This window comes from Lissotriton vulgaris, chromosome 9, assembly GCF_964263255.1.
Source record: "Lissotriton vulgaris chromosome 9, aLisVul1.2, whole genome shotgun sequence".
In the NCBI taxonomy this organism is placed as follows: domain Eukaryota; kingdom Metazoa; phylum Chordata; class Amphibia; order Caudata; family Salamandridae; genus Lissotriton; species Lissotriton vulgaris.
In genome coordinates, this window is record NC_141697.1 from 1,216,416,297 (window position 1) to 1,216,441,543 (window position 25,247).

The window sequence follows — 25,247 nt, forward strand, 5'->3', positions numbered from 1 at the left end:
GACTTCTAGCTGCAAATTCCTTACGTTTTAATCAGATACCCGAGCGATACCATCCCGGCGGTGGGTTGAGATGCTCATCCTAAACTAAAGTCTTGCGAACTGAATGGGCAAAATGTCTGTCCCTGCGTACCTGACCATCAAGGTACTAATATTTTGCGAACATGTGCAAAGATGCCCACGTTGCTGCTTGACAGATGTCTTGGACTGGGATCCCCCTGGGCAAAGGCCATAGTCGCAGCCTTTTCCCTGGTGGAATTGACCTTTAATTCCCTCAGGAGCTGCTTCTTTACCAAGGCATAATAGATCTTGATGCAGAGAGTGGCCCAGCTAGCGATGGTCATTTTTTGCACTGCCCTTCCCTTCTTCGCTCCTACGTATCCCAAAAAGAGTTTGTTATCCACCCGGAACTCTTTTGTGTGGTCAAGGTACAGGAACAATGCTCTTTCTGGGTCCAGCCGGTTGAGACGCTTGTCTTCCTTAGAGAGATGTGGGGGAGCAAAGAAGGTGGACAAAGTGATGGACCGGCCCTGATGGAAAGGGGTCACAACCTTTGACAAAAAGGATGCCCTGGTGCTTGCCCGGAAAGGACATAAGATAAGGAGGCAAGCAAGATCACACTACAACTCACTCACCTGCCTGGCAGATTTAATCGCCACTAAGAAGGCTGTTTAGATGGTCAACAGCCAGAGGGGACAATTGTGCAAAGGCTCAAAGGGAGTGCACATCAGATAGATAAGGACCAAATTAAGGTCCCACTGTGGCATAACAAAGGGTGTGGGTGGGAACAAGTGAGCGATCGCTTTTAGAAATCTATTTACAATAGGAGACTTGGAGAGAGGGCTGGTCTGGCAGCAGCAAAAAAGCAGACAGAGCAGAAAGGTATCCCTTGAGGGTTCCCAACGCAGAGCTCTGCTGGGCAAGGGTTAGAATGAATAAAAGGACAGTGGAAAGACCAGCAGAAAGAGGGTAAATGGACCTTTCTGTACAGTATAATACAAATTTCTGCCAACAGGAGGCGTATACAGTCTTAGTGGAGGGCCGCCTGTCTGCCAGAATAACATTACAGACTTTGGGAGGAAGGTCAAAAGATATCAACTGAAGCCGCTCAAACTTCACGCATGGAGAAACAGAGTTGACCGCTTTGGGTGGAGAACCCTCCCCTGCAGCTCTGACAGAAGATGTCCCCCGAAGGGGCAGCCTGATTGGAGTATCAATACTCACTCATTCTCAACAGCTCTGAATATCAGACTCTCCTTGCTCAGTCCAGAGCCACAAGAATGACGTGGGCTCGGTAGCTCCTGATCTTCTTCAGAACCCTGGGCAGGAGTGGTATGGGCGGAAAGGCAAGTCAAGTCAAGTCAAAAAAAGTGCTTTATTTCGAGTATTACTCATAAAAGCATGGTACACACAGAAATTTAAAAATTGATTAAATTTTTCTGTCAAACACATTGACACAGCACTATTAGATACATATAAAAATACATTCATTTAAAAAGATATTTCCATTACAATAATTGATAAGTGGTTAAAAAAGAATACATTGAGTAAAAAGGTTTTTCAAAATATAGAACGCCGGTAATCGAAAAACAGTAGTACAAATACAAAGAACACTTATTACAGACAGAGAATAGTTATCTAACTAGCAGTCTCTGTCTGATGGCCCACGCCCAACCGAGATATTTTGCTGTAGCTATCATAATCCAGGTGACTGGGCTAGTACATATGATTCACATGGCTACAGAGCTACATGTTGTCCCATGGTTCCTGCACATAGGTGCTAACCAGACACGTCTTGGCTCGGAGTAAACCTTACAAGAAAACAGAAAGTGGCCCAATGACTCCTTCCTTGACCCACAAGCTGGGCAGATGTTACTTCCTCCTGAGCCCCATTTAACAGTCAATGTTCTTATAGGGAGTGCACCAGCTCTCAGTTGAAATAGGAGCTTCCTGTCACCTGGCTTCGAGATGATGTCCCAATATGTTTCCAAAACTGGGTATATTTTTGCCTCAAGGAAGTACATAGACATGGACCCAATGCTATGAGTGCTTAAGATTTTGTTAGCAGCATTTTCCCAAAAGATATTTTTTAAGGCAAGCTTGGAGGGAAATAATGCGCCAGCAGGGTCCAGCCATAAAGAACTTAACCCAAGCTCAAATAATATAGCTTTCAATGAATTAAGCCAACTTATTTTATGGAAGCCATCAGCCTTGATGACGTCCAAAAAACCTGTGGCATAATGTGAGAGCTCGGGAGTAGTCCAGTGTCTGCGCCAATACAAGATCGGGCGTTATCTGGCAAAGTCCTTAATTTGTTTCCTTCCGAGGTCATATCGGAGAGGTAACAGCGGAGTACTTTTAGGTGTACCAGTCAGTGCCCGTAGAAATTTGTTTTCTGAGGCTTGCAAAGAATTAAGATTTTCAAAGCCCCACATTTCCGCACCGTACAGTGCAGACCCAATAGCCTTTGCTTCATAAACTAATAGGGCTGGTTTAACAGGTTTAGTTAGGGATTTCCTGTGCTCTGAATTGATGGCGCCCGCTATTTGCTTATGCCGCAATGTAGCAATATTTAAGTGCTGGCTCCACCCGTTATCAGAAATTTGAATACCCAGATATGTGAATGAGTTGACTAACTCTAACGGCCGACCGCTCATCAAGATTTTGGACTTGAAGCTGCGATGCGGCTTAAAAATCATAAGTTTAGTTTTACTGGTATTCACCTCGAGTCCGAGTCCGTGTTCCCCACAAAAATTCTCAAAAATCAACAGAGCACGCTGCAAGCCACTAGGGGTTTTTGATAAAATTAGCGTGTCATCCGCAAACATTAGTATGGGGATTTTTAGGCCTGAGAGAGAAGGAGCGTCAACTGACGCAGGTACCAATCGAGAGACAACACCATTTATAAACAATGTAAACAAGGTAGGTGCCATTGAACACCCTTGTCTGACTCCTCGCTCAACGCGGAAATCAGCTGTGACCATCCCGTGGCCGCCCCACTGGATTTTAGCAAAATTAGGTTCGTGGAGGAGCAATATCATTGTTAGTAAATCATTCGGAACCCCCAAACAATGCAAGACTTGCCACAGTTTGGCTCGTGGGACCAGGTCGAAGGCAGCCCGCAAATCGACGAATGCCGCATACAGGCTGCCACCCCCTAGCACCATGGTCTTCCACTGTAGCAATTGGAAGAGGAACACTTGGTCAACCGTACTAGTTGCCCTTCTAAATCCTGCTTGGAAGGGAGATAGAATGTTATTGTCCTCTGCCCAATCAAGGAGCCTATTAACCACCACACGACCAACAATTTTTTGAACAGTGTCAATAAGGCTAATAGGCCTGTAATTACATGGCTGAGAACGGTCCCCCTTTTTGTACACGGGGATGATCACTGCACCTCTCCATGATTCAGGGACATCGGCTCCCTGTGCAATAGAATTAATAAGCAAATAAATATATTTACAGCAGCGTTCCCTATCATTTAAAAAGATGTCGGCGGTTACTCCATCTATACCAGGGGCTCGCCCTCACTTTACTGCACAAATAGCAGACATAATCTCTTTATGAGTGAAGAGGCTGTCTTCCGAAAACGTCTTGGTGAAACTATAATCATCTGTGGCCAAGGTGTTAAGAGTGTATTGTGAGCTAAAGAATTTTACCCATGCCTCTTGTGAGACATTATTGCATATAACAGGCCTGAGCTCCACTCGCGACGGAAATGTGAATATACGCGTACTGCAGGCTCAAAGCTACCATGTAGTCTTCTCGGTCTATTATTAATTATTAATAAATTCTTGTTGAGCGCATGGCTACCCATAGGCATCCCAGCACTGTTAAGCAGGGACTAGAAAGGAGACTTTAGTGTATGTTCTGGAATAGCCAAGTTTTTAGTTGTTTTCTGAAAGTTAGATGGTCAGGATTGGCCCTAAGCTTGGTCGGGAGAGAGTTCCATAGGATGGAGGCATTGTACGAGAACATGCGTCCGCCTGCTCTTGCTCTCCTCGTTTTGGGTACACTGGATTGGAAGAGGTTGGCAGATCTAAGGTTACGTAAGGGTCGGTAAAAACTCAGGAGGGCATGATTTATTCTAGGGCCTGTGTTCCAGAGCGTCTTGTGGTCTATGGGCAGACAAGCACTGAGACCAAGTGAGCATTTTGTATTTCTTTTTGAGGAAGAGATTGACGGTCTGAAGATCCAAAATGGCCCGCAGGGCCTAGTTCTTCTTCGGAATCAGAGTGTAAAGGGAATAACAGCCACTGCCTACTTCTGAAACTGGAACCCTTTCTATAGCTACCCTGACCAAGAGAGCCATTACTTCCTCTTGGAGCAACTTTAAATGATCCTCCGTCAGCAGTTCCTGATTTGGCAGGATAGGAGAAGGAAAAGAAAGAAAAGGTAGACAATAGCCCTCCTAGACTATATGCAAGACCCACTTTTTCGATGTTACGGATCTCCAGTGGGGGAGATGACGACGAATTCTCCCACCAACTAGAGTAATGTGGCCCTGCAGAATCAGTTTAAGAGTGCTTGGAGGCTGCACTGCTGGGGGCAGTGTGCTTGATGACTTCTGGCCTCTATTGTGGGATTGAAATGCACCACGTCCTCACACGCTAGAGCAGTCTGTGCGGGACAGTGGCTGGGATAGGGCTGACGCGGCTGGAAACCCCTTCCGTTACCATGAAAGGGGCGAAAAGAGGAGAGGCCCAAGGAACTGGCCAAGCTCGAGCGTACTTGAAGCTGACCAGGGCAGAGTTTGACTTTTTCCCAAAAAGGCAGGTTCAATCAAAGGGCACGTGCATCAGATTTGCTTGGATATTGCCCAAGAAGCCAGTTGTTCGAAACCAGGCATGGCGTCTCAAGGCCACCGTCGTTGAAACTGATTTACCCAGCGAATCAGTCATATCTAGGCCACACTTTATGGGGAATTTTGTTGCATCTCTCCCATCTTTGACAGCTTGGGAGAGCACAGCTCAGGCCTCCTCCGGGACTTGTGGCAGTACTTGCGCAACTGTCTCCCGAATGAATCCAGCCTCTTGGATTCACTATCCGGAAGGGAATGAGCCTTGGGACGTAGCGGGATGCACCACCAAACTTTCTGTGTTGGGGTGTTGGCTGAGGAACTTTGGGTCGCACAGAGCTGGGCGATGGCAGCGTGCAATCGTGCTAGTCACAGGAGACCCTGTGCTAGGTTTGGACCATGTACCTAGAAGGTCGTCGTAGGTGCCTCGTTAAAGGGCAAACCGGGTTCTGAGGTGGAAGCCTCCTGTTGAAGCACCTCAGTCAGGAGATTAGTCCTGACCTGCACTGAGGGCAGCTCCAGTCCAAGGATCTCGGCTGCCCACTTAACGACCCTGGGCATACGATACCCCCGTCTCCGTAGCCTCTGTTGGAGGAGAGTGCATGCCATTATCTGGGTAAGTATCCGGTCCACTGGCCTCTCCAAGTTCCTCATGCCAGTCTAAATTCTCTGCAGAGACTTCCTGGGTTTCAAGAGGGTCCCCAGACCCCTCCCAATCTTCTCCTGAGCCTAACACATCTTCAAAGTGCTCAGGCAACAACATAGAACTTCTGGGAACTGTCGATGCCAGAATCTGCGCCGAGCGACGGCGTTACGGCTTCGTGTCGTCTTGGATGTGGATGGGGCTTGTACCAGATGCTGGTGAAGGTCGCGATGGCACTAAGGGTGTCGATCCAGATCCGGGATCGGATTCCTGAGGCCCCATCCGCACTATGGCCGAAGCCATCAAACCCAATGGGCCCCTTCTGACCCCACAGGGCACGAGGGCTCACCAGCTGAGTTGTTACGCTCAAATATGCGGTGCATGGCCTCGTAAAACTTTTATTTGGCTGTAGTTGCTCCAGCTCCTGGAACGGAGAGGGGGGAGGGGGGCGGGAGTTGCGAAGTTGACTCTGGCTCCGCGCCTAGAGCATCGGTGCTCCTTACCTCTCTCGAGGATGGACGCCAGTTGAGATGAAGATGGAGTCCGCTTGGACTTCTACTTCTTCTTATGCCTCTTCGCCAGAGTGTCACGAGGACCTCAAGTGAGAGGAAGAGTACTTAGGGCTCCGGAAGAAGTCCAGCGACCTCTTCTTCGATCGGGACCTCTGCGGAGTCTCGCTGGACGATGTTGACTGCCGGGCCACAAGAAGCTTTATCGCCCGCTCCATCAAGGTCTTCAGAGCTATGGCAGACAGTACGACTAAGACTTCGTATCGTGGTCGCGCTAGAAACACCGAAGACATGCTCTATGGGAATCAGTGACCGACATCATGCGGGAGCAAGTCCTGCTGGCTTGAAACCGGTCTTCCTTGAAAACATCCCTCGCACACAAAGTCGGAAAAAATCCAAGAATTCGACAAGTCTAGAAAATGCATGCCAAAAAGGGGCAGAGGGTCGCTCTACCCAGATCGGTGCTCAACTGGCGCGAAACGAAAAGAACTGGTGTTTGCGCGCCTAGTTGGCGCCTGTATAGGCACTACAACGTCATAATAGACGCCGACCAAGTCACGCGGAGCTGAAAGGAGCCACCGAACGTCACTCGCACGGGGTATTCCTCAGCAAAAGTTTCCGGACCCACATGGACGCTTAGGAAATTCAAGAGTATGAAATCTGCAGCAAGCAGTCTCTATCAGATACCAACTTATCCGCAAGAAAGTCGTGAAGGGGGAGGCTTCGCAATAAGGGCCTGCAACTCACTAACTCGTCTACTAGATGTTACAGCAACTAGAAAAATTATCTTAAAATAAATTAGCCCTAAAGAAGAACTATGTAAAGGTTGAAACGGGGAACACATAAGGTAAGTTAGTATCACATTTAGATCCCACTGAGGCATGATAAACTGTGCGAGAGGTTATTTGTTAGGAAGACCCTTAATAAACCTGAACCCTATAGCGGACTTAAACAGAGAAGGTTGATCAGGTAAAAAAGGAATGCTGAAAGGGCAGACGAATAGCCATTAGATGTTGCAACTGCACAGCCTTACAGTGCCAAGGACAGTACAACACGTAAAATATCAGACAAAAGGGGGTTTTAAGAGGTCTATAGAACTCTCCCCACCCCATTTAGAAACTTAGCCCAACTGCCACCATAAACTGACTTGGTGGAGTGTCATCTGGCGAATGAAATAACATCCCCCACATCAGGGATGAAGAAAAAAACTCAGGTTGCCTCGTTCAATCTCCAGGTATGAAGGTGCAGACTCTTGAGGTGAGGGTGTAGAACCTGCCCCTGCAACTACGAGAGGAGGTCTCCCCTGTGAGGAAGATAGACCAGAGGGCAAAGTGAAAGATGAAGGTCTGAGTACCACACCCTTTGTGGCCAATCAGTGACAATTAGTATGACTTGGGCTCGGTCTTGGCGAATCCTCCTTAGAACCTGAGGAATCAAGGGTATGGGAGGAAACATGTAAGGCAGTGGAGAGCCCCAGTCCATTTGAAAAGCATCCCCCCAATGGATACCGTAGGCTGCAAAATGACAGCACTTCGTGTTCTCGTGATTGGCAAAAGGTCTAAATGAGGGGTCCAGCATAGCCAGAAAATGTGAAGAACCACTTCTGGTGGAGACACCATTGGTGATCAGGTGAAAAATGCAGACTTAGACTGTCCGCATTCATGTTTCGAACTCCAGCCAATTGATTTGCCATGATACAATCTGATTGTCTTGAGCCCAGGACCAGAGTCCTAGAGCTTCTCTGCAGAGGAGATACAACACTACTCCTCCCAATTTACTTAACCCATTGCAGTAGTACTGTGTTAGGAACTGCAATGACCAACCACAAATGGAAGGGAGAAAAGTCCTTGAGAGCCAGACGTATCTCCCGCAATTCCAACAGATTGATCTTCAGAAGAACAATTGGTTCATATCAAAGTCCTTTGATCTCCAGATCCCCCAAATGAGCTCCCCACCCTAGAGTGGAGGCATCCATTATCATTGTGGCCACTGGAGATGGAGGGTGAAACTGCTTCCCTTGGGACAGATTGCTTGACCCACCCCACCATCGAAGATCTGCTGCAGTGTCTCACGAGACGTGCCCGACTCTTCGAGATCTCCGTTGTGTTGAAACAACTGGAGGGCCCTTGTATGCCAGCGAGCATGGGTGACCAACAGAATGAAGGAGGCTTTTGGACCTAGCAAGCTTAAGACCTTCAGGACTGGAACCATAGCTCCACTCTGAGATATCAGAATCGTTGCCTGAATGTCCAGAGTCTGCGAGGATAGGCTCAATTCACCGTACTGCTCCTATGAACAGGGTGCGCGGCGATGGCTCTAGGTGGGACTTGAGCTTGTTGATGGAAAAGCCCAGGATGAACAACAACTGAGTTGCAAGCTGCAAGTGATACAACACCAACTCTGTAGACTTGGCTTTGATCAGCCAATCGTCCACGTAAGGGAATACTGAGATATGCTGCGACCACCAATGTCACCTTAATGAAGACTCAAGGCACAGAAGTAAGAGCAAATGGAAGGACAGGTACCTGGTAAAGTTGCGACTCCACCCTGAAATGGAAATATTTCTCATTAAATTGTATAGTGGGGACGTGGAAATACAAATCCTGCACATCGATTGAGACCATCCAGTCTTCCTGCTCCAGCGCAAGAAGCACCTGAGAAAGGGTCAGCTTGTTGAACTTGTCCTACTTGAGGAACCAGTTAAAAATCTTGAAATCTATGATTAGACATAAACAAACATCCTATTTGGGAATCGGGAAGTACCGGGAATAGCATCCCTGACCCCGCTCCTGCTCTGGAACAAAGTCTACTGCACCCTTTTGAAGTAGGGATTGGACCACTTGCTGAAGGAGCAGAAGATGGTCTTTGGAACAAAAACCTTATTGGGAGTAAAGGGTGGGGGAAATTCTTGTAAGGGGGAGGGTGTATCCATTTTCTACAATATCTAAAAATCACTGATCCAATGTTATGGATCTCCATTGTGGTAGAAATTGGACATCTGTCCTCCCACCAGCAAAGATGCTCCCAGATGGCAAAACTAGGGCTGCTTTCCTGAGAAGTTGGCCGGAGAGGAGGAGGAGGTAAATGGCTGATGGGTGGCTCAACATCCTCTCTAACTCCTGTAGAGATGATTGGACAGCTGCTGTTGCTGGTATTGTTGACTTCCTCTAAAGGAGAAGTTCCTGCCAAACCAGCGGAACACTCAAAACTGTCTATCACTGGGCTGCGATTGAAGGCCCAAAGATCTAGCTGTCGCCTTGCTTTGCTTTAAACTCTCCAAGGCAGAATAGACTTTGGCGCCAGACAGTCACGACCAATCAAAAGGCAAATCCATCAAGGTATTTTGCACATCCAGCGAGAAGACAGACCCTCTGAGCCATGCGTGCTTCCTTGTAGCAAAATATGTCCCCATTGCTCTTGCAACAGAATCCGCTGTATCCAGGCCCAACAAGAAAGACCTGTTGAGCAGCAGCCTGGCCATTGTTCAGCAGCTCAGAAAAGCAACCCTGAATGTCCTCTGGTAATTTCAGAATCACTGTTTTAGCTGAGTCTATCAAAGCATTAATGTACCGTCCCAACAAATTGCGTTGGTTGGCTTCAAAGCCATGCTACCGGAAGAAAACACATTTTTGGCCGACTGTTCCAGCTTTTTTGATTCCCTATCTGCTGGGGACGTGGGAAAAGACCCAGGAGTTAACTTGGAGGAACAGGAAGCTTCTACCACAAAAACTCTCAGGTGAAGGATGAGTGGCTAAAAACAGAGGATCTCTGGGAGCAGGCTTGTGCCTCCTTGCAATTGGTCTGTATACTGCAGAGGATGACATAGGTGTCTGCCAAATTTCTAGAACCCAGTTGCCACTTCTGACCCTTCGAGTTCTGGATCCAGTGACACTATTTCTCCTGCTTACAAATATTTCTCCAAAAGAATACTCTTACTCTTCAAAAAGCCTCAGAGCTTCTCTTCGATATCTAGGTCTCGCTTTAACAATGGAGTCGGTGAAGCCAGTATCAGCGCTGGTGACTTCAGCACCTGTGTAGAACAAGCAAAGGGAACTGGAGCAGAGTGATGTGACGATACAGCAGATCCAGCCGACGGAGAGGGCGCAACCGGCAACTGTGACTCCTGTTGAACTTGGACTGGGACTGGAGAAGGAGGAGTCTTCCTTTGCACCAGAGGAGGCCAGGATACCTGGGCCATCGGCATAAATGGCAGGAAAGGCGCCTGCTGATATTACGCTAGGAAACCTCCCAAAAAATAAGATAGCGGTCCATGTGGCCTGCAGACGCACCAAATGTAGTCATCGCCCTGCTGAAACTGCTGTACATAGCAAGCAGGCAATTCGAAGGGATGGACCCTGGAACTGGGAAAGTCTAATTCTCTGTTAAGGAGGTGGAGGCACAGCAGGAATAGGGATTTGATCTGGCTCCGGAACAGAACGATCAGGCTAAGTGGATAGCTGCCTTGAGCTCAAAAGGCTGCGCCAGAAAAGCTAATGTGGATGGGGCCGGAATCACCTCATCTCGATCTTCTTGTGACACTGACTTTGGAAACTCACCCCTCGAAGATTGATGTCAGCAGCCATGCCACCACTTCTTATATTTCCTCTTCAATGACTTTGAGGAATGGGGAAACACGACTCTGAGCAAAGAAGAAGACTTCGACATCCTCTTTTCTCCTTTCTTGCCTTGGCCATGAAGAGACATTTTTCCTGCAACAACGTTGCACTTTCCGGAAAAAATTTCGAAAGAGTCCTAACTCTAGGGAGAGCCTAAGAAAAAACGTTACACGTTGAAGACGAGGAAAAAGGGAATGGACGTCAGTACGCCCACACGGGCGTCTTACGGCTCCATTGAAGTCATGATGATCCGCGTGCGGAGCCGTGGGCATTGTGACGTAGACTTGGAAGAGCTGTCGAGAAAAGTTTCTCTGGAAAAGATGGCACACTGGGATATTCAAAAGTAAGGAATCCACTGGTATCCATCCATCAGAAAGCTGCATGACTGCTGTACATCGTATTAGTGGGCATGTCTTAAATCTATCTTCGAACACTGTGGAGTATGTGGGCGGTGATCTTACTGATAGACAGTCATTCCCTATCTTGTTTTCTAGGAACACAAGGTTCAAAACCATACAATACCTTACACTGTACATAACAGACTCAAGCCATTTACACAACATATTCACCACTGGGCTGGACACTTGCCAATTCGGTTTATGGGGACTGATTTCACACATAATTTGGACGTTTCTTAATATTCACCTTTACAGATCAGATAGCAGGAAAAAAATTGCGAGGAAACCCAAGGTGTGCATAGTTGGATTGCTAACCAGAACCGAAAGTTATAAGATGTCATGTTGATTTTAACCAAAAGACTAACAGCTATGAAATGGAAAAGTGACAATGAGGCTCAGACCCACTTTTGAGAGCGCAACTTTCCGAATAGGCAAAGGTTGATGGAATGGCTGTGCCTAAGTTTAAGACTGGGAGATAGATCCGGTAATGCAGATGAGAGTAACTTCTTATTAAGGTAGCAGACGAATACAACATGCCAAACCTACTTGAACAGCACCCCAAACCTGTTGCTGAGATGAATTACTGGTGTGACTGTGCCAAAGGGGGTCTTATCCCTTTTTCTGGGTTTGACTAGGCTACAAATACGTTTGACTGTGAGTACTTTATGATTGCGTCCTCTGCAAATATTGGTGGCTGGGGAGTGTGAGCCAAGGACTGTCTAGGCTTTAAGCAGCACGAGACACTGGGTACCAGACGTGATTTATAGAACTTCCTATACACCGCAATTTTGTTCACCTCCACTGTAGTCCTTTGTAGACAGTTTTATAGAGGACTGCCCAAATGTCAGTCTTCTCCTTTGATAGGCTCGCCACATAACTTCAACAGTAAATGGGTTAAAAAAATATATATACATTTTTTTGAAAAGGTTTCCGGATATTTATGAGAAAAGAAATGTGTCCAAGTGAACAAGTGTTGAAAACAAACATGACAAACAGGAACATGTTCTTCATTTACTATTAATGGTGATATGAAGGTAAAATGGTGTCTTTCGTGCGTATGTAATATAAAGTACTAGATAAATCATGAAAAATAACTTTCCATGCAGACAAGAGTACTGACGGCCCGTTTCAAAATTGACAAAATTGTTTCCATCCACACACATAAAGCAGGCGATATGAATCAATCACATGGAGAACCAACTGAAAATGGAAAGCAAAACAAACTGAAGATCCACATCTTGTCAAGGTATCATGGCAGTCCGGTCTGCCAAAATTCTGAATGCAAGTAGTAAACTATCAGTTCAAAATTCGTAGAGTTTCAACAAACCATATTGTATACTTTCTTCGTAATAACAATAAAGTTGTGCCAAGTGAAAAGAATTACCTGAAACTCTTCTGTTGTATCTGTTTATTACAGGTGCTGTTAAAAAAAAGAAAATGTGTTAAAATACAATCATTTGGGAATTTATGTCTAACATTTATTTAACTCCAATTTTACTTTTTTTCTTTCCACTACAAAACAGTTTAAACAAGCACTGGTAAAGCCAATCGGTCTCGCCTTTAGCTTTGTCAGTTTTATTTTTTTTAAACAAAAAAAGTGCTACAACCAACCAGCATTCACTGCGTCATAGTCTGGCGCAGAGTTGAGTGGTGCAGAGTAGAGTGGCACCATGAGAAGTGGGGTGGCTTAGAGTGGCGCAGTGAAGAATGGGGTGGCATGGAGTAGAGTGGCATGGAGCAAACTGCCGCGCAGAGGAGCGCAGTGAGGGGCGGGGTAAGGTGGGGCAGAGTAAGTGGGTCTGAGTAAAGTGGTGTTTAGAGTAGAGTGGCATAAAGGCACTGTGTAGGCGAGTACCATAAATGAATGTGAACTAGTGTAAAGTAACTGGTGCTCATGAAAAGCACTCAGATACCTTCAGGTCGAGTTTACACTATATAAAACTACAACAAATGCCTCTGGACACTCAGACGACACAATGCCACTCTAGTAACTTACGCGTGCTATGCAAGTGAACAAATGAAATAGCAGTCATCAAAAACTTGCAACTCTCCCCAGAGGTCAAGAATCACTGAGCTGTTGATTCCAAGACCCAATATAGTTAACCCCTTCCATGCTGGGCCGTTTCCGCCGCTGTGCGGTAAACAAAAGAACAGGGGCGGGCCATGACGAACCCCAGCCGTCATTAGGACACAAGCGCCGCAGAGCGTGTCGGCTGGGGTTCGTCACCAGCATGGAAGGGGTTAAAGATAAAGAACTGTAAACATTGCATGAAGGATTTTAAAGTCCAGCTAACAATTAAGGTCTGGTTTGAAATCATCACATTTGACACTAATTGAACAATCTGAACTTGATCTATGCATCACACAAAGGATCAGAAGTGTTGCAGGAAGTGAACTCTTTTTTGGGAGGGTTTTTAAGGTTTAACAAGCATTGGCATAGCCATTAGGTCTCGCCTTTGGGACCTTATAAGTGTTTAGCCACGTAACAGTTAATGTTGTTGCAGTAAGGATATTGTGCTGCATAAGTAAATACTTATAAGGTCCCAAAGGCAAGACCAATTGGCTATGCCAATGCTGGTAGCGGCTGGGCAGAGCATGTGCATGTGGTATAAATGGCCGATCGTTGCCATAGTAACCAATGCAGTCACACATGGCTGCCGGATTCATGGCGCACCTAAACTGACTTCATAGCCAGACACCGAAGTAACCCCTACGATGATAGTGGTATTCAAACGGGTACCCACTGGGTCTAAGCCATAGGATGCAGACTCCGCATTTGATGTGCACTCGCGATGCCTTGTTAGCGACCTGACCAGCTCATCAACGGGCCAGACTTACAAACAAACAAGCACATTCTAACCAAGCTCAAACATATTCTGTAATTAAACCATTCCATCAAAAAATAAAACTCTATTCATAATGACAAAATAAGGAAACACGTCTCTGCACTCACCAAGAGATGTGAACTCTGAGGGTAAGAGAGAGAAAGCGAGAGAGAGAGCACAAGAGAGTGAGCCCAGGAGTGGTGTGTGCGTAGTCTGCTCATTTTCAAGCACTGCACTCGTGCTTGTGGCGCGCCCCTGCTCGCTCCCGCAAGATGGATGCAGCCACAAGCACGAGTGTGTGCTTGAAAATGAGCAGAGCGACGGCTAAAGGCCCGCCTATGCAGCGCAAGCGCGCTGCATAGGCGAGACCTAAAAAGGGGTACAAAAAGGTAGGGGGATATGATTTGCAAATGCCCAACTACAGAGGCTGGAGGCTATGCAATTCCAGATCAGTATTGCACTGTAATCACACTCAAATTCAAGGCCTGGCTCTTTTACAGAGAATGGGGCCTGATTTAGAGGTGGCCTTTATGGAATGAACACACAAAAAAGCCTCCAGTGACTCTTACGCCCAACCCTGCAAACATCTTCTGATAGCTTGCATTGTATTTCTATGAACGGAGTCCTGCGAGGAGGTAATGGAAAGTTTGGCCATCCTAGTTTCACTGATCTCTAGAAATGTGAAGGCTGCAAAAGACCGTCACTATACGCTACAGATTTTGTACAGATTAGCGAAACAAAAAATGACTCAGGCCACTATACAAATGACAATCAATAACGGACCTTATACAAAGTAAACCAAAGGAGATTAATACAGTAAAATAGTTTTAAAATAATGGAAAATTTTTCCAAAGAATAAACAAGCTTATAACCATGTGGAATGATTACAACTGAATATAGACAAAAAAGAGCGAGAGGAGGGTTGCAGTCGGGAAATAAACTATCCTAGTTAGCCGGGCATTCACCTTGGTTTGCAGTACCCACGATTCCCTATCTGGGGTGCGCAGGAGAATTTTTTGCTCGGGAGGCCGTTAGCCTCAGCAACGACAGCCAGTCCAGAGCAGGGTAAAGGGGATGTTGCCTTTCCACATGCATTGAAAGAGCTTCCTGTTTACCCAAGCATTTGAGCCAGACAACCTCCTCTCACCGCTAAAAGCGGCTATTGTTTCAGTATAGAACTGCATATTTCACTGCTTCTTCCATGCTTATTGCTTTTTTCCCAATATCCTATCGCCCACAAGATCCCTTGGAAGCAATGGTATGTGCAAATTCCGAACGTTTACTTACCCTTGCAAGTTTCTTTAAGCAGGCAACAGCAAGGTTAGCTAGCCTCGAGAAAACTAGACACAATGTGATCGGTAACCTGCTCCGTGAGAGCTGGGCTTCGTCTAATCAAAAACGGGTTTTATTTTTTAATTTTTTTTTAACTGTGCACCAGAATAGGAAATGCTTAATTATTTTGTTAGGAGAAAAGGAGAGCGAAAGAAACAAACTGGAATGCCCCAATCAAAATGGCCAAACATTCTTACACAGTGGCAACATGGACTACAGAAGGTTTTCACCGCCGGCAGCTGCCACCGGATGTGTGCATTGAAGTGGTTTGTGTGTGGTTGAGAAATCATCAATGTGAGGTTAACCGGTCAGACATTTATTGTCACACACATCACAAAGGAGTTCTACTGCATAACTTTGCATTTTAAATCAAATCCAGCTCAATCAAAGCAAAGGTTGACAAAGAATGCAAATGCAGTAAGCAGTAAAATATACAACGCGGTTCCATCCTTCGGCCCACGCACGCACGTATGTACACGTTAGCCAGCAGTGAGACTGTGCACACGTAATTGCACCAAATACAGCGTATCTCCCTCTAGGACTTATTTGTAGTTTTGTTTTGTGCAGTCCAGTCTCGTGGGGAGAGGGGGGGTTTAATCACTTTACAGAGGCTCAGTCACAATACGGACACATGCAGCACTAGTGCAGGAAGGAATATCACTGCATGCAATATTTTTCGTTTTCAGAATAACACAAACATTGAAGTGAAAAGTATATAAAATACTGTGAATTGTAGCACAGCAATTGACAAAGCACAATATTCAGTATGTCCGGAGAAATAGTAGGTCAGTTCAAATCGCCCAAGCAGGAGACGTTTCCGAAGAGGTTTTTAGATCATGTTTTCAAGGTCTTCTGAGGAGCGCATATCTGGAGTAAGGAGGAGGAGAGGAAACTTCTAAAGGTTGGGGGCGAGCACTGAGATTTGTACCACGTTGCTGTGACTCTTCAAACATGGCGTTTACGGTTGAGTCTCTGGGCGCCAGAGAAGAGTTTTTCTCTAGATGCTCGTATACTCGGGAGATCCACTAAGCATTAGTTGATGCACCAAGCAGAGTATTTAGTAGATGTACCTTGCTTCAAAAGATGGCCATAGAAATGTATACGGACTTGGTTGATATGAGGACAGCTATGACGATGCACTTTAAGTACCATCAAGTAGGGATGTGTCATATTTTGAGATTTTATCACTGACAGAGGTCCAAGTTAGAGACGAAAGTTCTTAGCCATGGGAATAATATGGCTGTGGAGCTTACGCTTCGTGTCCAGGATAAACAAACATGCATTTAATGTATTTGCTAACACCAGGCTTGCAATCAAAAATGAGACTAGGTTCTAGCAATGCCCATAAAGGGCGGTTCGGGGGGTGGGGGGGGGGGGGAGGGGGTGGGGGGGGGCCAGAGACAAAGCGAGAGAAGACAGAGCAAGAGAGAGTGCCTGAGAGTGATGCGTGCAGTCTGCTCATTTTCAAGCACTGCACTCGTGCTTGTGGCACGCCCCTGCTCGCTCCCGCAAGGTGGAGGCCGCCACAAGCACAGGTGTGTGCTTGAATATGAGCAGAGCGGCGGCTAAAGGTCCTCCTAAGCAGCGCATGCGCCCTGCATAGGCGAGACCCACAAAAGGGAATGGCCCAATTAAACTGAGGCATTTTTTTGTTTACATTGTTGGATACCAGTAAAAAGGCCAACATCCACTAAATGTGTATAGCAGGTTATGTCCATCATCACAGACATTTTCATAGAAAATCTGGGTGTGGGTGTACCTTGCTTTATTTCTTTTACGTCCAAAAACCTTTTAGGATGCTGTCACAATGTCTGCTTGATGTCATCAGAGATGTAATTAATGATATCATTTAACATGGCACAATTGATACAAAAGGGTGGACACAAAAAACGTTGTTTTCCGATTTCAACTCCCTTAGGAAAAAAAACTGAAAGGATTTACACTAAACTTGGCCTGACTTTGCTTGGTTTGATCTAGAACACTTTTATAGTTTTTGAGACATAGTTTAAACTAGGAAGCTTAAGCACCTATACCATTATCCACCACGAAACATTAGTATACCGGAAAATCAATCTCTGCAAACTGCACAGTAACATACAAATCAAATCCATTAATGGAAACCCCAGCGCTGTACCATAAGGCCCGCAGCTAAAAGAAAAGCTTGTGTGACACACAAATCGAAGAAGGCAAGTGGGCATGACGTAACAAAACATATCTAGTTCTTCTGCACCAAACTGATATGTCCCTCAGAGTGTTTAGTGCCGTACAAGTGTACAAAGCACGGAATGGACAATACAAGGGATAAAGACCAACTGTTCTGAAGCCATCCTGTGAATGGACACGCTGTCCGAGTGCAGCTCAGGCACTAAAGACCTCCCTACTAAATCAGAAACCCTGGAGGAGAGAGGGCACCTTTCTGCCCATATAAATTGCCCTTCTACCCAGAGTTTGCTCAGGCCCCTCTCGCGTGTTTAACCCTTTCCATGCTCATGACGAGCTCAGCTCGTCATGATGCACGGTTGAGCTGTGCTGATGACGAGCTGAGCTCGTCATGAAACACTGACATCCTGCATTCTTCAGCACAGGAGGGGAAAACACCTAGCAGCGAAGGTGTTAATAGAAATGACAAATAAAATTGACAAAGTCAATAGTCCTGACTTGTAGGGATGTTACTTGTTGTATTGTTGCAACAAAGAGTGATCCCAAGGGGTCTCTGTGGTGTACTCAGTGAAGGACGTGCGTGCTGTTGGTTTTTGTTGTTTATTTTGATTCCTTTGAGCGAAATAATTAGTCAAGTATCTGGCTTCGTTCTGAGAGGCTTCTTTTTCGCATTCTCTGAAATTATAGCTGGAAACGTGTGTGTGTATTCTGGTAATTGGGGACAGCGGGTCTCAACGAGCCAGGTGTATTGATTATTGTGCAGTTTCCAGGGTGGGCTTGTGAAAGGACCGAGCCTGATAACTCCTGCTCCTGAAGCATGAAGGGGAGGGGGGCTTGCTCGTTTCGTGCTCGGGCATTTATGGACAGAAGACGCATATAGTGTTACCATGTTTTTTCTAGCTAAGCGTATGCCGGTGCATTAGCAGGGTTCCCATTACACGGGTGCGCGCGGAATACTCTTATTTAAATTCCAACAGTGACAATGAGGCAGCTATTAGAACACGAACAGTGTGCCTGCTAGTGGCCGCTGTAAAATCAACGGGGTGGGTGCTTGGGAGGATTAGCATTGCAGTGTGGAGGTGCATATGGTAGCGCAGCATGACCAGCGCAAATTAAAAGTACTCCTAAACCAGAAAAGCAAAACGAAACGCTCTAACCTCAGCAGAAAAGAGATGCCGCTTCCGCAATGACGGTGCCAGCAGTAATAGTTATTCAAAGTTAGCGCAGTTGCCTCGCCCCCCATGTTGTGCAGTTTTCCCTACCGCTGCCGTGACCTTGCGCCCTCGACCATTGTTCCCGGTGGAATGAAAACTGCCCTAATGCAAGAACGAGTGGTGCGCCACAGCGAGCCATATGGTGTCTATTACGCGCAGAAATGTGCGTAATAGACACCAATAGGCCAGGGGCGGAGCTATGCGCCCGCCTCTGGCCTATTGAGTGCGAGGTTTAAAACAAACACGCACGTAAAAGCCAATAGCAGGCCGCAAAACAAAAAAAACACGCATGAGGAATATGAGGAATTTGCAGGTTCAGTTTTCAAATCCCTGAAAGAGGGCTTTTTGCTTTGCTCGCCCTAAAAATGTGCTTGATGGGCATTCAAGGGCCAAATAATGTTAGTTATAGAAATTATCCTAAAAACATCAGGTGAATGGGCATCAAGATTACATCCTAAAACCTAAAAAGCACTGAGTTATGCAACTACCACTTCCCAAGGCACTACACATAACCTCAAAAAATAAGCAATACACTAAACCACATTCACATAACCAAAGGCAGCACTGGAGACTCCGCACCCCACCATCCTCTTGGGGAAACCCTTAGCCATACCCAGGAAAAAATAAGTGCAGGCACTGTCCTTGAACAAGTCCTGAGTTAAATGAGGGAGTCTGGAGCCCCAAAGTCTGCTTCAGCAGTGGCCATCTGATTCTGAACTTCAGCCAAGTCATGCTATTACAACCCATTCCACCAAAGCCCACTGAGCATGTCCAATGAGGTCTAGTTGCAAGCCCTTCAATTAGGATTGAATGTTAATACCCACTACCCTTAAGCTCTCTATGCAAATCCACAGAGTTTTAGAAATTCTTGGCACAGGGGCTTTCTTTTAGCTAATAGCCTACACTCAGTGACCCAGGCGCCCCAGTAGGTTTGCTGATCATTAAATGTTGTATGTCAACTGTTTGGGGAGCAACAGTCTTGCCTTTAAGAACAACAATGTTATTTGCTTATGACACAGCAGTCTGAAATTCTCCAGTTCTTCTTCCTGACCAAGGTGGCTGCTGTGAGAGACACACCCTACAAGTCAGAACCGAGTAGAGGTTCCAAAACGTATGATATCTAAGACCTTGTGCATCAGAGACGGTAGGAGGAGTTTACAGTCTCTTTTGAGCATGGCTGGTCTTTGTCAGAGGAGACACAGCAATCCAACAAAATGCCTCTTTAGTATCTCATTGCTTAAGGAAAAGGAATGCACTGGCCTGCTGAGGCAAGTAGTATTGAAAACTAGTTCAGATGGAGGAACCAAAAAAGATCCAGAGGTCAGCCAGATCCAACGTAAGTGATTCATGCTATGGATGCAACTGCAAGTCAGAAGGCCAGAAAAACAACTATAGCCACTTGTTCTTGCACCGAGATATTATAGAGTCCTTCCTAGCAGCAAAGACATGGACAATATTTGCATAAAAATCCACAAAGGTGCATAAAAAAAAATTCTCAGGAACCAGGCTGTGAAGTGCAGCAGGGGTAAGGAAGGACACACATTCTAGGAGCTCTACAACATGGGAAATTAAAGAAAACCTGATTTGAGTCAACTGAAATAGGTAGGATAGCCATATATGATCATATCTGAGCGGCTAGTGTTCCTGAACTTCACAAAAAATAGGTGTGTAGGAAAGAAGTTACAAAAACATTTGTGGCTCACTTCGGCACAATCTGGCTAAACTAGATTCTCTCCCTGGCTGACTTCTCAAGAACTCACTTTGGTCGGCATGCATGCACCTCTGGGAGACAGATATTGTCATTACGAAGACACCAATGCAAAGCTCAATACAGTGGGTGCTGCTTGACTATATGACAGATTTCATTACCCAAGATATATAGATATATATATATATATATATATACACATATAAATATATATATATTCACTGAAACAAAGCTTTAAGTAATGATGTGCTTAGTGTTGTCATCAATGTAATTTCAGATGTTTCAGTCATACTATCAATGATGTTATAGAACATGTGACGAGTGATGTAATATTTGAGGACATTAGAATGCATATCGAAGGAGCGAGTTAGTTACTTTAGGGCTCGATTTATACTTACTTGAGATAACTAGAACTGGCGAATTCAGTGGCTTTGTTTTTCTTAAAACTGTATGTTTTACCTGATGTTTTCATCCAAGTAAAACATCCTTTTAACCATTGGCTTTTTCACTGAATTTCTAAGGGTTTTTAAATGCAAAGAAAGAGAATATTATTATGCCCAACTATAACTTCCCTTTTTCTCTTTCAGTGGATTTCAAGGGCTTTAACGTAAAATAATATTTTATGACCATAAGTAAAGCCAACACCACTTCGCACAAGGCCTGCAGCCAGGCCCTGTGTCAACCCCTCGCAGGCAGCCAACCCCAAGCCAGGCACAGCCTGCAGCTGGGCCCTGTGTCCGACCTCTCGCAGGCAGCCAAACCCTTGCCGGGCACTGCGCTTGGGGTTGGCTGCAGCGCCTGGCATGCAAACAGGCCTTACATCCAACCCTAAGCCGCTAACGACATATGGCCATCTATGGTTTTGGGAAGGCTGCAGGCCAGACCTGTGTCCAACTTCCACTGCTGCCCTACCTCCTGAGGGGTTGGGCGCACGGCCTGGGTGTAATTTTAAGTTCTGCACTATTTTAAAGGAATTAGGATATCAGCATTAACCAAAAACATGTATAGTTATAGTTACAAAATGACCAATAATTACAATGAAATGTATAATTCAACAATTCACACAGTAATGTTTAACAAGAGAGATTGTAATTAAAATTTAATTAAAGGGTAATTTTAAAAAAAGCTCCCTTTAAAAAAAACATTTTTCAAGCTGCAAAGTGCAGCCATAGAACCCACCACAACAAGGGTGCTCTGAATTCCAGCTGGAGAGCATACAGCTCCAGCTAGGAGTGCTTTAAAAAAATATATGTTGAGCTCTCCCGGGGTTATGGATTTAATGACCCAGGAGAACTTACTGGTTTTTGGGTTTTCTTTTTTTAAATGTACTTCCTGCAGCACCCCCAAAATATTACAAAACAATGCACTGCCCCTTCTATGGATATCGCGATACCAAAGGGGATGATGGATGGAGTGCTTGAGCAACTCAAACACTCACCCCCAGTCAACTGATCTGGGTTTAATATATCACCATTCTTTAGCTCACTCCATCACCCCAGTTCAGACATGGCCATATACAAATGAGTCTGACCCTGTGCCTCATGGGAACAGTCCAGCTCGAACTGCCAAGCCATGTCTTCCCTGGACCGGAAACAAGCATCTTGGGACCGGTTTCGGATTCTAAGGATATGAACAAGCTCCCAAAAAGTTTAAAGAGTCCTCACAAGGCATTATGGGGGTACTCCTTCAAGGAGCATAAATGAATGAGTGGCTACTGCTGCTCATTTATTATATATATATATTTTTTTTTGTGCTGAGGGCTGCATTGGGAGCCCCAGAGAACACCGCCAGCTCCCCTGTCAGCACACATCCTGGATGCTGGCAGAAGGGGGCAAGTCTTTATTTGTTTTATAATTACTTGGAGGAACCGCCCTCCCAAAGCCTTAATAGGCCCCGGGGATCCTATCTCCCAGGGCCGCATTTCTTTTTAGGGCTCGCCTGCTGATGCGCTTGCGCATAGCTGGTGAAGCTCTATAGTGGCTTATCCAGAGTTTAACCACTGGCGATTCCATGCAGTGCATGTGCTTTTTAGGTCATTGCGCAAGCCCTAAAAAGCGCGTGCACAATGCCACCAGCCGCCTGCCTGCCTGCCTGGCATTACCACATGAAAGGCAGCCCTGCCTCCCTCCCACAAGCTTCTCAGCGTGCGCTCATCCCCTAATTATTCACGGCCGGCCGGCGGTACTTTCAGTTTCACGGACGCCAGGCCGTGTCACCTTTTATGCTCTCTGATGCTTTTTTTTTTCACTCTCCGCCTACCCTTCTCCCTCGCTCGTTTCTCATGCCTCAGTCCTTCCCTCCCTCTATTTGCCTACCTCCCCCTCCATTCACAGTCCCTCCCTTCCACATATTTCCGTCTCTGCTCTTTGCAGCATTTGTTGTCTCTGTTTTTCTCACATATCAGCTCTTGCCTCCTCCACTGTCCGTGCCCCCATTCCTAAACACTTATCTGCCTTTCCAAGTTCTGTGCCCCGCCCCACCACAGAGACCGCTGCCCCACACCCAAAGACGCTGCCCCACACCCTTTGCGCGCTTCTCTCCTCCTCCCGTTCTTGATGGACATTGTTGTCGTTTGTGAGCTTCTCTCTCACCGCCTCACCTAACATACATGCACACAAGCTCTCTTGACACAAACAAACATCCACACAGACACACAAGCACCCTTGCTTACAGACCAAGAAACACACAGGCGTACAAATTAACAAGCTTCCTTGCACACGGACCAATAAACATGCAAGCACCCTTGCACACGGACTAAAAAACATACATGCGCACAGACGCACAAGCTCCTTTGCACACGGACCAACAAACATACCTCCGCACAGACACAACGGACACACAAGCACCCTTGCACAAGGACCAACATACATACATGCGCACAGACAAACAAGCACCCTTGCACACGGACCAACAAACATACATGCGCACAGACACACAAGCTCCCTTTCACACCGACTAACAACCATACATGTGCACAGACACAACAGACACACAGGCACCCTTGCACACAAACCCAAAAACATACAGGCACACATGGCAGGGCATCCATTTGCTATTTGGTGCCACATTTAAAATTACTTTTGTGCCCACATGGGTGTCCATTTCCTCCAGAAAAGGTGTTGAATTCCTTGGTTATTCATCTCCCATTTGTCGTGTCAGCAACTTCCTTTTCTGCTTCTAGGCATGAAATCATCGACTTGCAAAACTCTTAATGAGAGTTATAAATAATGTGACAAGGGCCCATTACCCTAACTAACTGCATGCCACAAGTCTATATAATTTCACACGAGATGCCAAGCGAGATGGTTCCATTCACTTTATGTACTGCACAGTAATCTGGATCATTTAAGAAATGAACAGGCCATGTGTGCTTCCTTCAGCTTGGTATAAAAACCTCGCTATACCCATTTCGATCCTTAAAAAGCATTAAAACGTTCCCTTCATGGCAGGCCTGGCTCTAGAACACGGCGCCGGTGCCCATCCCACCTCTCCGGTACCAGCGTTTTATTTCTGCCATTACTTACTCCTTCCGCTGCCTCCCCTCTTGCCGCCCGTTATTTCGTCCTGTGACTCTGGGTCGGGTTCTTTCACTCAGTATCAGTGACCCTGAGCACACGCGTGTGTGTCATAAAGATGGCGATCTCCTGCTCTTCACACCTACTTGTTCCGCGCCTCTCCGGGGCTCAAACCTCTCTGATAACAATGGTGCTAACACCAAGCGTTTTAAGACAGCTAGCGTTCCACACCCAACCCTTGCGTTTACAAAGAAGCACAGTGAGCCGTAGAAGAGGAAATAATTCAGTGCAACTCTTACTGCTCCGTTGAAACAATGCATTGTCATTAAGTGAGATTAATCCAATGCCCTTTCCTCCGAGTCTATCCCAACCGCCCTAGACAATTTGCTTCATGCATTTTTATTGCTATCCAGCCGTTTACCCTCACTTTAGTATTTATTTACATGTTCATATAAGCCGCATTCCTACAGTACTTTGCAAAAAAATACAAGTAAATAGTTACATGCAAAAAACGTTGTAGTTGCACAATGGGTGACTGCAATCCAACAAGCATTTGCAATGCAATAGGTCTCGCATTAGGAAAGTTTGAGCTATTGGTATTGTAAATGACAATTTTTTTTATGTGTTGGTCTTCAAAATAGCAAAATTAATAGCTTTGTCATTTACAATGCCAATACTTTTAACTTTTGCAAATGTGACACCTATAGCATTTGTAATGCACCATGTTTTGTATGTACGTGACTTAGATGTATTCATATTACAAATACAAATGGCTTTTAATTTTTTTAAAGAATTAATACTTAAATAAAATGTCTTGTAATTTATAATAGCAATAGCTTAAAGTATTGTAAATAACTTTTGTGAAGAATATGTTCAGTGTATTTTATTGTGACGAAAATCCAAGAACAGAGGTGAAATATTAACATATTTTTGTGACAATTGCAATAAAGCTTGAAACATTGAGAGAACATATTTGAACCAGTTGTTGTTGAATGGTTGCACAGAGTGATGCTGTGAGGTTGATAGATAGATAGAGTGAGTGGTGATAGATAGATAGATAGATTGAGTGGTGATAGATAGATAGATAGATAGATAGATAGATAGATAGATAGAGTGGTGATAGATAGATAGATAGATAGATAGATAGATAGATAGATTGAGTGGTGATAGATAGATAGATAGATAGATTGAGTGGCGATAGATAGATAGGTAGATACAGAGATAGATTGAGTGGCGATAGATAGATAGATAGATACAGAGATAGATTGAGTGGCGCTAGATAGATAGATTGAGTGGCGCTAGATAGATAGAGTGGCGCTAGATAGATAGAGTGGCGCTAGATAGATAGAGTGGCGCTAGATAGATAGATTGAGTGGCGCTAGATAGATAGAGTGGCGCTAGATAGATAGATTGAGTGGCGCTAGATAGAGTGGCGCTAGATAGATAGATTGAGTGGCGCTAGATAGATAGATTGAGTGGCGCTAGATAGATAGATTGAGTGGCGCTAGATAGATAGATAGAGATATAGATAG

At 45.5% G+C, this 25,247-nt stretch overlaps 1 protein-coding gene across 1 annotated transcript in view; it reads right to left on the reverse strand.

Moving 5' to 3' along the window:
* Window positions 1-25,247, reverse strand: part of PRKAR2A (protein kinase cAMP-dependent type II regulatory subunit alpha) — a 711,046-nt gene that overhangs the window by 520,465 nt on the left and 165,334 nt on the right. The window contains exon 2 of the mRNA XM_086939313.1: window positions 12,346-12,381. Within this exon, the coding sequence (XP_086795439.1) occupies window positions 12,346-12,381 (36 nt within the window). The remainder of the gene's footprint in view (window positions 1-12,345; window positions 12,382-25,247) is intronic.